The sequence below is a fragment of the Corvus cornix genome, chromosome 8, assembly GCF_000738735.6.
Source record: "Corvus cornix cornix isolate S_Up_H32 chromosome 8, ASM73873v5, whole genome shotgun sequence".
Taxonomy (NCBI): Eukaryota; Metazoa; Chordata; class Aves; order Passeriformes; family Corvidae; genus Corvus; species Corvus cornix.
In genome coordinates, this window is record NC_046338.1 from 4,915,996 (window position 1) to 4,930,493 (window position 14,498).

General features: G+C 53.4%; 1 protein-coding gene across 4 annotated transcripts; it reads left to right on the forward strand.

The window, feature by feature from the left end:
- Nucleotides 1-1,112: 1,112 nt before the first annotated feature.
- CDCP2 (CUB domain containing protein 2) lies at nt 1,113-11,765 on the forward strand. Of its 4 annotated transcripts, none has more exons than XM_010408800.4 (8): nt 1,113-1,897; nt 2,109-2,183; nt 2,530-2,663; nt 4,324-4,671; nt 4,756-5,100; nt 5,571-5,924; nt 7,816-7,994; nt 8,162-10,132. In XM_010408800.4, the coding sequence occupies exons 3-8, from the start codon at nt 2,588-2,590 to the stop codon at nt 8,474-8,476; spliced, it is 1,617 nt and encodes a 538-aa protein (XP_010407102.1). In that variant the 5' UTR covers nt 1,113-1,897; nt 2,109-2,183; nt 2,530-2,587; the 3' UTR covers nt 8,477-10,132. The 4 variants fall into 4 exon arrangements, 3 of the variants coding, with proteins under 3 accessions (XP_010407102.1, XP_010407104.1, XP_010407101.1); XR_005602542.1 differs by lacking the exon at nt 1,113-1,897 and adding an exon at nt 11,501-11,765 and having other exon boundaries at nt 1,913-2,183; nt 8,162-9,384; XM_010408802.4 differs by lacking the exon at nt 2,109-2,183.
- The last annotated feature ends 2,733 nt before the right edge of the window (nt 11,766-14,498 follow it).

Genomic DNA, 14,498 nt, shown 5'->3' on the forward strand with positions numbered 1-14,498 from the left:
ACATCCTGCCTCTCCTTCCAGGTGGGGGGCTGCTGCTGGTGCTCCCGATCTCTGGCTGCCCCCAGGAAGCCCCTGCCACCTGTGCAGCGCTGTGACGGGGGAAGGGGCTTCACTTCGCTTCCTTTCTTCTTCCTCATGTGCAGCCTAAATACCTTCTTAATTTCATCTCATTATTTCCTGCCTAAATAATTCCCGTTTCTCCTGGGGACCGTTTTTAAACCTTTGATCTTCTCTGAAGTCTCACAGTCCTGATGACGTCCTTTCTGTTTAAATGAATCAAATGCCTTTTTGACTCATGATTTATAAATTTGCCCACAGAGGAACAGAGGCAGCCCTGACATGGCACACCTTGAAATCACCCACCATGTCTGTGGCCGGTGCCAAAGTACCCTGGGCTGTTCCAGAGCCCCTTCCAGCCGGACCTCCATGCCTGGCTCCTTTGCTTCCCTGCTGCATGTCACTCTCCGCCTGCCTCCCTCCCTCTGCCCTCCCACCCCACTCTGCAGCTGACAACCGGGTTGCCTGGGCTCAGGCCCTGGGAATGGCCATCTCCGGGTCAGGAGAAGGGTGAATGTGCTGGTGGTTGATGGATGCCGTCTCCTGGGAGTGGGGCACAGCTGCTGTGCTGCACAGCCCTGGCCCCCCATCTCCTGGGGATCGTGGATGCAGAGTACAGCTGAGGGGAGGGAGAGGAGCAGCTGTGCAGGTACCAGCGTCCTGGGCACTGCCTCGGTGCTGAGGCAGTGCTGGAAAGGCTGGAAGACAGAGGGTGTTGCCCAGGATGGATGTGATGAGGATGAATGTGTTGCTCCATAGTGCAGCGACACAGAAGTTGGGGAGCATGTTGTCCCCGAGCCCAGGGGATGGTGGCTGGGAGGGCTGAACACTCCTCCAGGATGAACCAGGGTTCTGGCAATGGAGAATACCAGGAGAGACCCCTGTGCCATGGCCAGACCTCTCCTGCATCTTTGCTGTGTTGACAAGGACAGACCTCCTCTCCAAGCCATTAGGGAAGCAGCTAATTAAGGTCTGTAATGTGCCTGGGAGGTCAGCAGGAGATGTGCCAGCATCACAGCATCTCCCAGAGCCTGCACTGGGGCAGGATCTTCACACAGTGCCCAGGGACAGGGGGAGCTGCCCTGCTCCTCCTCATTCCATTGTGCACTTAGTCCTGGTGCTGGTGGGGTGATGCAGTGCCCAAGGCCCCAGGACAGAACCCAATGTTCCCTGCCTCAGCTGGGCTTAGGATAGCAGGCTCCTGGCTGGGATGTCCCAATGCTCCCAGCAGCCCTCGGCATGGCTCCAGCAAGGCTGGGCAGTGGGGAGAGAGCCTGTACAAATATTATTGTTGTTATTATTCCCCATAAATATATGCAGGCACTTAACGACCTTGGCATGGAGCATTTCCTGGGGATTCATGACCAGTTGGTATTAATGGTCTTTAGCTGCACCTCAGGCCATCAGCACCTCCCAGCCCATCATTAATCCACAGGAAATGTCTCAGGCATCGATCCTCATTGCTTAATTAATAAATGCAACTTGTCTCCTGCCTGAGATTTAGAGGTACTCACTGCTTCTCTCCCTGCTGCTTTGAAGGTGACTTTTTTAGCACAGGTCCCTCATGCTGGGAGGCCCTCGTGGGATTTTGTTTCCTGGCATTCATGTGGGTGTGGGCTGTGGCAGCAGGAAAGTCTTTTCTCTCCTGGGCGGGAGGGAAGGAACTGAGCCGCTGTTGGGTTTGGGGTTTCTCCAGCTAATGTGGCACAGCACAAGGAGCACATCTTTCCCACCAAACCCAAAGGCTTGATTACCTTCAGCCGAGTGCATCCAAGAGCCTGGGCAAGAAGTAGCGTGAGCCAGCGTGGAAGAACGTGGCAATTCTCCAAGGCCTTAGCAGGTTCTATAATAATCGATGTTTTTTGCCCATGAGTCACAATTCATCTCTAATCTTCCTCGGGGGAGGTGGGATTTGCTATCTTTAGTGCTCACGGCTGCCGCTTCCCCGGGCTGAGCATCCCGCTGAGCCTGGACTCCTGCTGCAGGGATGCTGACTGGGCAGCCGGCGCGGAGACGCGGCCGCGTTTCAATCCTGTTCCCTGTTTCTCTAGCCTTTACCACCAGCTGGCTTTGTGCACTGGGTGCCGCAGTATAAATCATGTTAATTCCTGAGATGCTTTTCCGCGGTAAGTCTGAAATTCCCATTTTGGTTCACTGGCTTGCCTGGCGAGCTAAATTATTTTCATAGCCCCTTAAGGGCATATTGTCAGCCCAGACTTATTGCCGTTATACACCATTTCTGAAACATTAATATCTCTTCTAAATATAGTGTATTGACAAGGTATCTGGTATAGTGTAAATCCTTGGGACATTTGATCCAGATCATTAAAACTGAGTGAAGGAAGGGAGGAATAGATCAAGTTACCTTGCTGCTCTTAATTCAAACAAGCGATGAATTATTCATTCCGCTATTAATTCTACAGTCCTCCTGCTTTTTATTTATTTCTCTCTTTATTTTTTTTTTCCTCCCAGATAGACAGCTCCAAAAGGATGCTCAGGCACTGGTGAGGGGAGATTTGCCTGCTGGAGGATGGGGTGCACAGGGCTGGGCTGCCTGGCAGTGCTGGCCGTGCTCTGCGGGGCTCTCGAGGATGCTCCCAGCAGAGGTAAGAGCCTGGTCCCAGCTCCCAGTGGGCTGGATGGGCATCCATGGTCCCTGAGGAGGGGAGGGCCGTTTGCAGGTGCCACAGTGGCTCTGGGGTGCCAGTGGGTTCCAGCTCTCCAGCAGGGAGAGGGTCTGGCTCAGGCCAGGGGCAAGGAGCTGGGATCTAGAGTCGCTGTGTGTGGCAGCAAGTGTGGGACACTGCTCCGTGCTTGGCTTTCTGCTTCATGCTTACCTTACTGAGGATTGCAGGTAGGGGTTGTCCTGTTGTGGTGTACAGGTGCTTTGGTGAAGGGTTTGTTAGCTTCTGGAGTTGCACTTGCCTATATAAATCTGTATACGCCTACAGATTTATATGTATACAGGTGTGTGTGTGTGGCAGGCATGCAATAAACCTCTCACCTTATCTGGATGAAACGTCCCCCAGGATGCAGAGCAGGGTTAGCAGATGACACAGTAATTCAGGGGATAGGGTGGGCCAAGCAATCCCCCATCCCAAAAACAGCAGGGCCTTTATCACAGAAGGGCTGTGCCAGAAATCAAAACCCATCCCTGGCCCTGGTGCAGGTGCTCCTGAGGCCACACCACTGCCCTGTGGTGCCTGCTCACCCCCCACCTACACGCACCTGGGCTTCCCAGAGCACCCCAAGGCTCCCAGCCCTTCATCCATCCATCTGCCTGCACCGTGGCTACTCACTTCTCCCGCAGGCTCCCCTCTTGGGTATTTATTTCAACAGCGTTATTCCTTCCGTACCAGCCCCATATTACTTCACTGCCTATCCCCAGCAATTAGCAAGGTGATTTTAGATCTGGCCAGACACACACACGTGGTGCTGCATCCCACACATCCCAGGACCCCCCTTGCTGGAAGGTCACCATGCCAGTGAGCACGATGAAAAGCGATGTGCACAGGCTGACTATTGATTTGCAATATACTTGGCCCAGATTGATGGCAGTGAGCGCCCAGCCTTGTTTGGGAACCCACACATGTCTCCTGGGGGCTATGCAGGGTCTGCATCCCTCCCAGACATGATGTATGTGCCCCCTGTATCAGCCTCTTCACCCCAGCCCTAATCAGACCCAGGGGCAAGTGACAGCCGGCCCCCTCTCAGCCTTATTTTATAATAACCATGTCTCAGTATAAAGATTTCATTAGGAAATCGATCCCTACATGCATAACTCATTGTTCAGCAGATCGAGCCCTTCACCCCTGTTTCTCCCAGCTCAAATTCTCTGATACCACCATTATATGGAGGGAGCGTGGTCAGTGGGAGGCACAAAGCTGAAGGGCTGGGCAACTGGGGCACTGGCGAGCCTGGAACCCACTGAGCCTTTAAAACTCACTCCCAGCTTCCTTTTTCCCTGCCCTAAACAGGTGTGGATGCTGTGCTGTCACTGGCAGGACAAGCTCAAGGGCACAGCTGAGCCCTGCTGCAGCCCCCACAGGGGCAGCATGGGGCAAAGGGGTTATATGGAGGGATGAAAGGTGATGGGGGCACACGCATCCTCCAGGGAGAGTGGGTGGACAAGCCCAGTGGAGGTCTGCAGGATTCTGGTGTTTTGGTAGTGTGGTGATGGGATGGAGCTGGTGCTGTGCATCCTGTCTCCATTCTTTTGGGCTTCCCCTGGAAAGGGGACATCACACCCACCTCTGTGTCCCCCAGGCATCAAATGCGGGGGAGTGCTTTCAGCACCCTCTGGCAATTTCTCCAGCCCCAACTTCCCGGGGCTGTATCCCTACGAGACGGAGTGCACGTGGCTCATCGTGGTGGCCGAGGGCTCCTCCGTCCTGCTGTCCTTCAGCCACTTCGAGCTGGAGTACCATGACACCTGTGCCTACGACTACCTCCAGGTCTACAATGGGGCTGCCCGGGACCGGGGCAACCTTCTGGGCACCTTCTGTGGCCACAGCCCCCCACCACCCTTCTCCTCCGCCTGGCACATCATGGCAGTGGTCTTCCGCTCCGACCGGCACGTGGCCAAGCACGGCTTTGCCGCTGCCTACAGGAAAGGTAGCAGGGAGGGGTGGTGGTCACCGAGCATCCGTCCATCCATTCTCTTCCACTGCCCTCATCATCATCCTTGCCTCCTTGCAGATGCCTGCGGTGGGCAGCTGACGGGGCTCTCTGGGGAGATCACCAGCCCCCGCTACCCCGAGAGCTACCCCAACGATGCCGAGTGCCGCTGGAGCATCGGGGGGGCCAGCAGTGGTGGCCCCCTCACCCTGGTGTTTGCTGACTTCCAGATGGAGGGGGGCCAAGGCTGTGGCTTTGATTATGTGGCCCTTTTTGATGGCCCCACCGTCACTGCCCCCCGCCTGGGACGTTACTGCGGCAGCACCCGCCCGCCCCGCACCATCTCCTCCACCCCGCACCTCCTCATCGTCTTCAAGTCGGACTTCAACATCGGTGGCAGGGGCTTCAAGGCCCATTTCTACTCGGGTGCGGGGGTCTCAGGGTGGTGGGGCAGTGGGAAGGACATGGGAACAGGCACTGGGTTGGGGTGGGGATTCTCTCCCTCCCAGCAGCAAGAGGAGATGATATGGGGGATCTTTGGGGAGATCCCATGAGATGATGGTGTGAAGTGTAAGCCATCACACAATGCAAATGGCATCATTGTGGCTATTCCAAGCCCTGGGCTGTCCTTCTCTTGAGCAAGAGCCACCCTTCTCTGTTATTCATGCCATTCCCTGGGTAGATGGGTTTTCCCATGTGCTCCTACATGACTTTGGCTACCTTGGGAATTTCCATCCCCCAGAAGTGCTGGTTGTCCGTCAGCCAAATGCAAGGCAGGGAGCAGTGAGGTGAAGGGCAGAGCATCCTTTAGCAGTAAAACAAGTGATCACTCATCCACACCCAGGGAGCTTCAGGTTTGCTTTTGATTTTTCCTTTCCCCTTTTTTCCCTGAGCAGGTGAGTGCCAGGAGGTGTTCAGCACCATCAAAGGGAATTTCTCCAGCCCTCAGTACCCCAACTTCTACCCCAACAACCTCAAGTGCCAGTGGAGCATCCAGCTACCCCCAGGCTACCGCATCAAGGTCTTCTTCCTGGACATGGAGCTGGAGGGCCAGAGCAGCCTGACAGGTGGCTGTGACTATGATCACTTGTCTGCCTTTGATGGTGGCACTGAGAATGGATCCCTGCTGGGACGGTGGTGTGGGCGGGAGAGCCTGGCTCCCATCACCTCCCGCAGCAACCGGCTGCTCCTGGTCCTCCACACTGACCGCAACACGGCCAAGAGGGGCTTCTCCATCTCCTATGTGGGAGGTAAGGTCCCACTTGGGTGCTCCTCAGTGCTTTAGTTCCATTGGGACATGCCTGAGACCATGTAATTTCCAGAAGGATCATCAGTGAAGGTTCCTGTCTGCAGGAGCAGACTCCATGGCTCCTTAGGGATGGGGTGGAGGAAGATGTGGCAAGTGAGCTCCACTTCATGTTTAGTATTCAGGAGATGCTTTCCAACTTTGAATTCTGTGTGTCTGCCAGTGTTGTGCTCCTGTTCCTCTCTCAGGGTGTGAGGGAGAGAAAACCAGGGGGTTTTTAATGGGCCAAAGCCCCAGAGAAGGTGATCAGCTCAAACATCACAACCTTGTTTCCTGCTCCCCTGGATGCTCTGGCCTTGCCAGCACACAGCTGAGCAGGCAGACATAAACCATGTCCCCTCCTCCATTGGCAGCAGCACGGGAGGGCAGGACACCCAGGGCACAGCATTCCCAAATCCACCTGGCCAGCCCTGCCTGGCACATCCCTGCTGCTGGCATGCCCTGTGTCCCAGCCAGCATGTCCACAGCTGGTGGGAGGAGTGGTGTGTAACCTTCCTCCTCTATTTGCCAACCTTTGCACCTCAAACGCCAGCAAATTTATGGCGTTTGTTGTATTTCAAGATAATTACATCCAAGCTGACCTGTGGGTCAGGGATGATTCAGCCAGGGGCAGCCTTTCCAGAGGGCTGCAGCCAGAGCACGGCTGCTGGACTGGCAGCACAGGCAATGCAGGGACTGGCCTAGGTTTTATCCCTCAGCTGCAAAATTGTTCCTTATTTCCAGTGTAGCAGAAAGGATTTGGAGGTATGTGGCTCTTGGAGTTAGAGATGGGATAGAGTTTTGTCCTGAGCCTCTGCAGCCTCTGGAGGGAGAGCAGTGGTACTGAACATTTAGTAGAGCTGTAGTGTGCACAGCAGGTCTGTCCCTGTCCTTGTCCCACTGTTTTCTCACTGTTTACAGCCATGTGCAGGGAGAGTATCTTGGTGTCTGTGACTGGTCATGGAGAAACCCTGCTCCAGAGGGAGCAGCCTGCAGACAGATAAATGGGGTGCTACCACAGAGAGGGGTGTGACACCTCCCAGCTGCCCAAGGCTCCTGCATCCCCTGGTACACACTGCCAGATGCATGCTAGGGAAGGACAAAGGCTTGGATGTGAAACTGAGCCTCCCTCCATAGAGCTGAGCCTGCCGGCTATGTTTGCCCAGTGACTCCGGCATCTGCTTGTGATTAACATCCTGCGTGGCACACCCAGCTGCCAGCACTGCCAGGAGAGCAGCTGCTCCCACCGGACACACCAGCCTCTCCCTGCCACCAGCTTCCTCAGGAGCCCGCAGATGCAGAGGGGCACCTCAGTCTCTGCATCCACACCCACAGACTTTCAGCCATGCAGATATTTTCCTTCTCTCCTCCACACCCACAGCCCTTCAGCCATGCAGATATTTCCCTTTCAGGCCCACCAAAAGGCATGGCTTGGGCAGGGCGTGTGTGATTTATGGCCATTGAATGAAAGCCTTCACACCAGGAGAGAGGATCCACTTTCCCCTCTTGATCTAATGCACTTTAGTTATTTGGTAAATCTTCTAATGGTTTTATAATGCACTAAGCGAAGCAAAGTGACACTATTTTTTCGTATTGATTTTATTGCATCTTCCCAGTTTCATAAGGCCGAGATTCAGAGGGAGCTGGAATAATTCAATAATTCATATTGCCCAAGTGGTTAGTTCAAGCTGAGCAAGGATTCACTTTAAAGAGGGGGGTATTTTTCCTCCCTGCTTCTTTCCCTGTGTGGATCCTTTCTACATCCAGAAAGGCCAAACACAGTGCTAGAAGGAGTGATGGAGAGGGACTGGGGTCACCATTGCTCTACATGTGCACCCTGTTTTCTGTCCCAATAGTTGTGCCCATGAACGTCAGCTGCACCCGGACAGACTTCCACATCCAGATCCCTGTGCAGTCCCTGGCCCAGCTGGAGAGGAGTAGGATTTATTTGGGGACCCCCTCCTGTGCAGCCCAGGTGGTTGGCAGGAACTTTAAAATACACACCAGATTCGACACCTGTGGCAGTGAATCCCAGGTAAGCAGTCAGCAAACCCTCCTTTAAAGCAAGCTGTGTACATGGTTAGCCTTGTGCTGGCTGCAGAGAGGTATTCCTGGTCCCTCTCACATTTTCCCAGTAGATACTGGCCTGATTCATGGCCAGCCCCTCCAAAACCCTGAGGAGCCGTGTCCCTTGTCTTGCAGAGACGCAACAACACATCTGTCATCGTCAGCACCCTCTACCTCGATTTTTCAGTGGGAGACCAGGAGGACATCCACCAGTATGAGGTGCAGTGTGAGCCAAAGAGGAAGGAAGCCTCAGTGACCCTTATCGCTGGCCCTGATCCACCCAGGCTCAGCCAGGCAGAAAACCTGGTGGATGCCCAGCAGCGGGAGGGGGAAGCGATGGACACCCGTGAAATCAAGAGCCAGGACACCAGCGACATCGTCTTCATCAGCATCTGCATCCTGGCTGGACTCCTCATGGTCATCGCAGTGGTGGGGCTGGTGCTTCTCTAGGATGCTCCTTCCAGGCTCCAGGGACTGCAGTCCTGCCTGGGGCAGAAAGGCACCCCAAAATCCACCCTCACCCCAGGCTGAGCCCTAACACAGCTGCCCAAACAGAGACACAGCTCCCAGGCCCTGAAACTGAGCGTGAACCCAACCTCCAGGTTCTCCAAGTGCCTGAAAAATCTGGGCAATAGGCAGCCGTTTCCCTTCCCAATTTGTTTTCCTCTGTCTCAATCTGTCCATTTGGCTCAGGAATGCAATTCTTGCACTCCCTAACTCTTCCCGCACCTGCTTCAATTTGTTTTCCCTGTAGTGCTGCTGCTTTCAGGAAGGGAACGTTGTTTGCCGATGGCTGCAAATCTTCCTGTCAATTATTTCTAGCTGAGTTCTTGGAGGTACAAACCATCCCCAAATGTAGCTATATTCCCAACAAATGTTCTCTGTGCTCCCGGCCCGTGCTTGGGGGAGAACTGTGGAGCTGTGTTATAGGGATCTCCACCTGGCACACGCAGATGTAGCTCATGTAGGTGCTCCCGGGTGATGTTTCTGGGTATCTGTGGGTGATGTGATGAGATGCATTCGCTGTGCCCTGGAGCTCCTCGTTTGATCTTCTCATGTTGTCTCACCTTCTTGCAGGACTCATCTGAGCGCCTCAGCCACCAGCAGCTGGAGGGGAGGAGAAAAATCCTCTTCTCCTCTGTGTTTTCCTCCTTTACAGCATATCCAAGTGTCCATGGCTGCAAACTTTCTACAGCATTACTCCTGAAGTCTGAAAATATGGGCAAATCCTGCTATGGCTTGGGGAGATGTTGGAGCATGGAGGTTTTGGTAACCCTGTAAAGACAACCTTGGCAGGAGGGGCTGGCTCCCCTGGGACCTCAGTGACACCAGACCTCCACTCGTGGTTCCTGCAGAAGGTGAGCTCAGCACCTGAGAGCAGGACAATAAAGAGTCCTGTGATTGTCTGCCCCTCCAGAAAACTGGGGATCCTCACCAAGAGCCCTGATGGATGGCTGAATAACCCCTGCCTGCCTCTTTTGCCACCACAGCACAAAGGACATTCCCCTTTGGCATCCAAGAGGGAGTGGCTGTCACAGAGCAGCCTGTGTTCATCCCTGTGGGTCAGAGCCAGCATGTGTCAAAGCCACATGAAATCTTGCTATGGAAAGAGGCCACCCCTCCTCCTCCAGCCTGTGTGAAACACACTGCAGTGCATGGAGAGATCCTAAAGTGTCCCAGTGTGGTCATTCAGGGGCACAGCAAACCCCTTGTGCTGCTGAATCCAGCATTTAGCAGGGACTGATAGGAGAGTCCTGTCAGTGAAAGGCTGCCCTGACTGATGTCCTGCTTCCCTCTGGGAGAGTTCTGTACATCAGAGCATCAGAGGAAGCAGCAGCAAAGGAATAGGACGATGATCGAGCAGCTTTTCCTCCTGGATTGCACCAGCCCTGAGAGAGTGTCTGGGGAGGGAAGAAGGCACAGAGCTGCGCATGCCTCCTAATGAGGAGCCTTCGTTATCGGAGCCTGGATTGATTTGGCGTTTGTTGGTGCAACACATCGGCAAATGTGAGATTTCCGAGGGAAATATTTGCCAGCACGGTTAAGCTCCATTAAGGGAATGTTTTGAGAGCCTGTTGTGTGCAGAGATGGTAAACAAGGCCAGCCCCCCCCCCCCACCCCCCCCGCTGCCTGCAAAGCCTCGCTGCTGCTTAATTGCTGGGTATAGAACTGTCAGCTTGAGACCATAGTTACAAGATTTGACAGCTGAAAGAAACTTAAAGATATAATTAACCTTCTTGGTGGCCCAGATTTTGCTGAAACAGGTGAGCACTGCGGCTGCTCGTGCCTGGCGGGGAGCCCACAGCACCCAGCAGCATCCAGCCCTTGCCTGCAGGACAGGCACCTCCTCGCCCAGCTGGAGCCTCCAGAACCCTGTGGTTTGCAGGAAAAAAGGCTTTACTGGATAGCTGTTGGTGTTGCACTCAAATAAGGAGTTGGACCTGGTTGCCCCAGGGAGGGTTTCCACTTCTGGCTCCAGTTCACAACCACTCGAGCATCCCTGGGTGCAGTGCTCGCCTGCACACATCTCTGCGGATGCAGGACTGCAGCTGTGGGAGCAGCTCTGCTCCTGAGTCAAGGGGATCCCCAGCACTCCCAGGCCTGCAGGAGTCATGGACAGGGTGATTAATGCAACTTGAATGCCTCCAAAAACCCTTTGCCCACTTGTTTCTGATGGCATTCACAGCTGCATCTGCCACCAGCAGTGAGCCACTTGAGCCAGTCATCACACTTGGAGCAAGGAAAGCCGCTGGTCCTCACCAAACACCCACTCTCCTCAGCCTCCAATCATCCTCTACCATGTGTCAGCCTCTCCACTAGATTTAGGGATCCAATCTCTCTCTGCCCTGCAGGAATGGCATCCTCTGTTAAGCCGGCTGGGGACAGAGCCTAGCAGAGGAGGGGCACTGCCCAGGTAATTTCCTGAAACAAACCCTTCTTCTCATGTAAGAGCTGCTCAGATGAGTGGCGAACGGATACCAGGAATCCATCACCAGCACTCCTTCCCTCCACCATGCTTGTGGTGCTCACACATCAGGCCTCAGTTTCCCTCCTTAGCGTTTGCCCGGTGCTTCCCGAGCAAGCGGGAGAGTGGTGGGCACGGGCAGCACTCCCGTTGCTCATCTGATTATTTATTTAGAGCATGATGATTGGATTGAGCCGGGCTGGATGCAGCCACCCCATTTCCTGGCTTTGCTTATGGACGTGGAGTCGTGTCTCTCTGGAGCAGACAAAGGCTTGGCTGTTGTGCGGGAGGGAGAGGCTCTGTTATCCCTCTGCAAACATCTGCGTGCGAATCCGGTGAAGAACTGTTGGAAAATTGTAGATCATAGAAAACAGGACTGCAAGAGCCCCCAGGGGATCAATTGGTTCATTCCTCTCCTTCCCTGGGGAAATCGCTCCTGCTGCAGAGAAGCTGTGCTAAAATATCCGAAAAATCTCAGCCATGCTCTCTGTGTTTTCTCTATTTACCAGGAAGGTTTTCCTGATGTGTCACACTGTGAGGGTGTGCTGCTGCGGGATGTGCTTTTGTGCTGCTGCACTGGACAAGACAATGATGATGGAAGTGCCCCAAAATGAGCATTGCTGCTGGCACAAGCTCCCTCTTCCCAGAGGCCCTGGGCACTGGGCAGGACCAGGCATCCCACTGGGGGGCCCAGCAAGCACAGGGTGTCGTGATCCACCCCTTCCCAGGCGATTTATTCTATGGAATGTTCACTATAAATTTTCTGTGGAGACACCCACGGTCCTCCAGTGATTTCTTCCCTCTTCCCCTATTCCTCTGCTCAGGGTGTTATTTGTCTTTTCAGTTTTTATACTCTAATCCCACAGTCTGGGAATGGGATGCTTGTGACACCCAGGGAGCCAGTGCTGGAGCTGAGCCCCATGACTGAGGATGCTGGTGGTGTGCATCCTCTGCATCCTCTCCTCAAACATTTTTGGTAATTTAACAGGGACTGGCCCTTGGGAAAGCACAAGGGGATGGAGCAGGGGCAGGTTTGCTGCTCCTCAGGGTGTTTTTCTTGGGGGTTGGTGTATAAGGCCAGGAGGCCACCAGCTACTTTTGTGATCAAGCCAGTCATGGCTCTCCAGGAGCTTGGCATGGATGGGTCTGTGTTTGTGGTTTTGTGCTGGGAAGGACAAAGCTTTCCAGGTACCCGCTGGAGACCCTGGCCACAGTGACACTGATCCTGCCATGAGGGTGTCACTGCCTTGGGGATCCAGATAGCTTCTGGAGACCCTGGCCACAGTGGCACAGATGAGGAGGCAGTAGTCAGGCAGCCCAGCCATCTGGGAAAACATAATGGATCAAGCATATGGACAATTAAAAATGCAATGACGGCATTTACCGGGAGCTGTTTTCCAAGCTTATTTTAAGCCCTGTTTCCTGATCATCACAGCCCCGGGGACAGTGAGGGCCCTGCTCGTGGGGATTTTGGTGTGTGGAGGCTGAGTGCTCCGTGATGGGTGGGAGAGTTCACAGCTGGATTTTGAGCTTACAGTCATGTCTCTGTGGCAGCTTTGGAGGGTACAGATTTGATCCTGCCTTCTTCTTCTGGCTGGCTCTGCATGTTGCAGCCCTTCTCCTCCTCTTCCCTCTGTCTGGGACAGGAGTGCAGTGTTTGCAATGTGAACATTCCAGCTTAGGCAAAATATTGGCCACAGCAGAAATTATTTTGGCTTTTTTGTTTTCCTTGCCATTGGGGCTGGCTGTGCTAGAGGAATGGTGTTTGTCCATTATAGGAGCACCCTTTATAGTGAGATAACTGCTTGCTAGATAATAATATATAATTAGCAATGATCATTCCATAATCTAGTTTAATAGACAGAGACCATGGATGTTGTTCAGGGGACTGCCAGCACAAGAATTGGAGCATCATTAATTGCAGTGTAACCCTGGTGTGGGCTTCCCTTTTTTTGCTTCCAGGGACATGTCAGAGTTCCTTTGTGCCTCAGTTTCCCCTCCTGTGAGGTGCCAGTCCATCCACCTGAATGTTGCTGTGCCCTGCATGGAGGAGCAGGGCTTTGCTGGTTGTGGTCAGCTGGGCTAGGGAATTCCCTCGTGTGTTTCCCTCCCTCTACCTCTTCTTTTCTGCTTCCCTCTGTCCCTTCACTGCTCCAGCCCCCAATTTCTGCTCCATAACATACCCTGGGAGGGAAGTTCCTGGAGCCTCCTTTGGGCTCCAAAGGGCATTTTTGGTTGCTCCTTGCCTTAATGTCTCTTAATCCAGAGCCAGTTTAGCCAACCCTTCATATTACAGAGCTGCCAGGGAAGCAAATGAGATCTAAAAGTTTGAGTTCTTTGTGAAGAAACCTTTGAAGAGCCTCTTGAAAGCTGGTGAGCTGCTGCGCACTCTTTTCCAAATGACAGGGAGGGTCTTGTCTACTCCCATCTTCTTTCACCCAAGTAATTTGCAGCAGGACAAAGCTCTCCTGAGCTGTGCCTGCTGATGGGGAACAGAGCAAGCTGTCACCTACTGCCTTCCCAAATCTACTCTGCAGAAGGCAGGGTCAGAAGTCAGCTCTGGCAGGAGTGAATTCCCTCTTCCATCCCTCCTGGTGCTGCCTTGAGCCCACCCTGTATTCCCCAAGCATGGGGAGGGGGATCAGGAGGTGACACCTCCAGAAGGTGCTTCCCTCCTCTCTTCACTGGGTGCAACAGCTCTCTAGAGGTCTGCCAGCTTTATGTATGTACCCCTTTGCTGAAAGGAATCTGTGGGATAGGCTTAATCTGGAAGAAAAAAGGGAAAAATAAGAACTTTTCTCTAGATTGGGTGCCTCCCTCATTTAACATCTCCCCTGTAAAAAGGGAACCAGCGATTTCAAAGTCTCCATGCCAGAGAAACTGAGCACAAAGCCCCTTCATCCTCCATGTTAATCTAGACGGGTTTCCCCAGCATGAAGACTGGGCTGCATCACCCACGGGAGGGAAGGAAGAGCCAAGGACCAGCAAACTGATTCAGCAGGTAACCCAAGGCATAAATAAACAGTGTGCAGGTGACACTGTTCCATGGAGGGAATCTGTTTTTATAGACTAATTAAAAACTTCATTAGTGGCAGGTATCAAGTATCCTGTTGTCATACTCAGCATCACCCTTTGGGAAAATGAAGCCCTTTTTGGCCTACTGCTTTCCCATCTCTGTTTTTGTTTCCTTTCCCCACCTTCCCTTCTGTTTTTGTCCTTAAAGCGTTCATTCCCTGTTCCCTGAATCCCTCCTGTGCTGTGGGTCTTGAGTCCAACTCTCTGGACTCTTTCCCAGTTCCTCCAGTCAGTTTTCTGCAAAGCTGAGTCTGTGAATCCTCAGCCCAGATGTTACTGCCAGCTTTAACATCAAGATAAAAGAACTGGACCCAGAGCTTTACACTTGGGTTCCTTTGAAACAAGTTGGGCAAAAACATCAACCATTAAATAGAGGAAGTTTATAGGAGAGTTTTCTGCTCGTGTGCAGCAACTCTGCATCCCTGAAGTTAC

Coding starts and splice junctions, on each gene's coding strand:
- CDCP2 (XM_010408800.4), top strand. CDS start 2,588: ATGGGGTGCACAGGGCTGGGCTGCCTGGCAGTGCTGGCCGTGCTCTGC. Junction 2,664..4,323: donor CGAGGATGCTCCCAGCAGAG/GTAAGAGCCTGG, acceptor TGTGTCCCCCAG/GCATCAAATGCGGGGGAGTG. Junction 4,672..4,755: donor TGCCGCTGCCTACAGGAAAG/GTAGCAGGGAGG, acceptor GCCTCCTTGCAG/ATGCCTGCGGTGGGCAGCTG.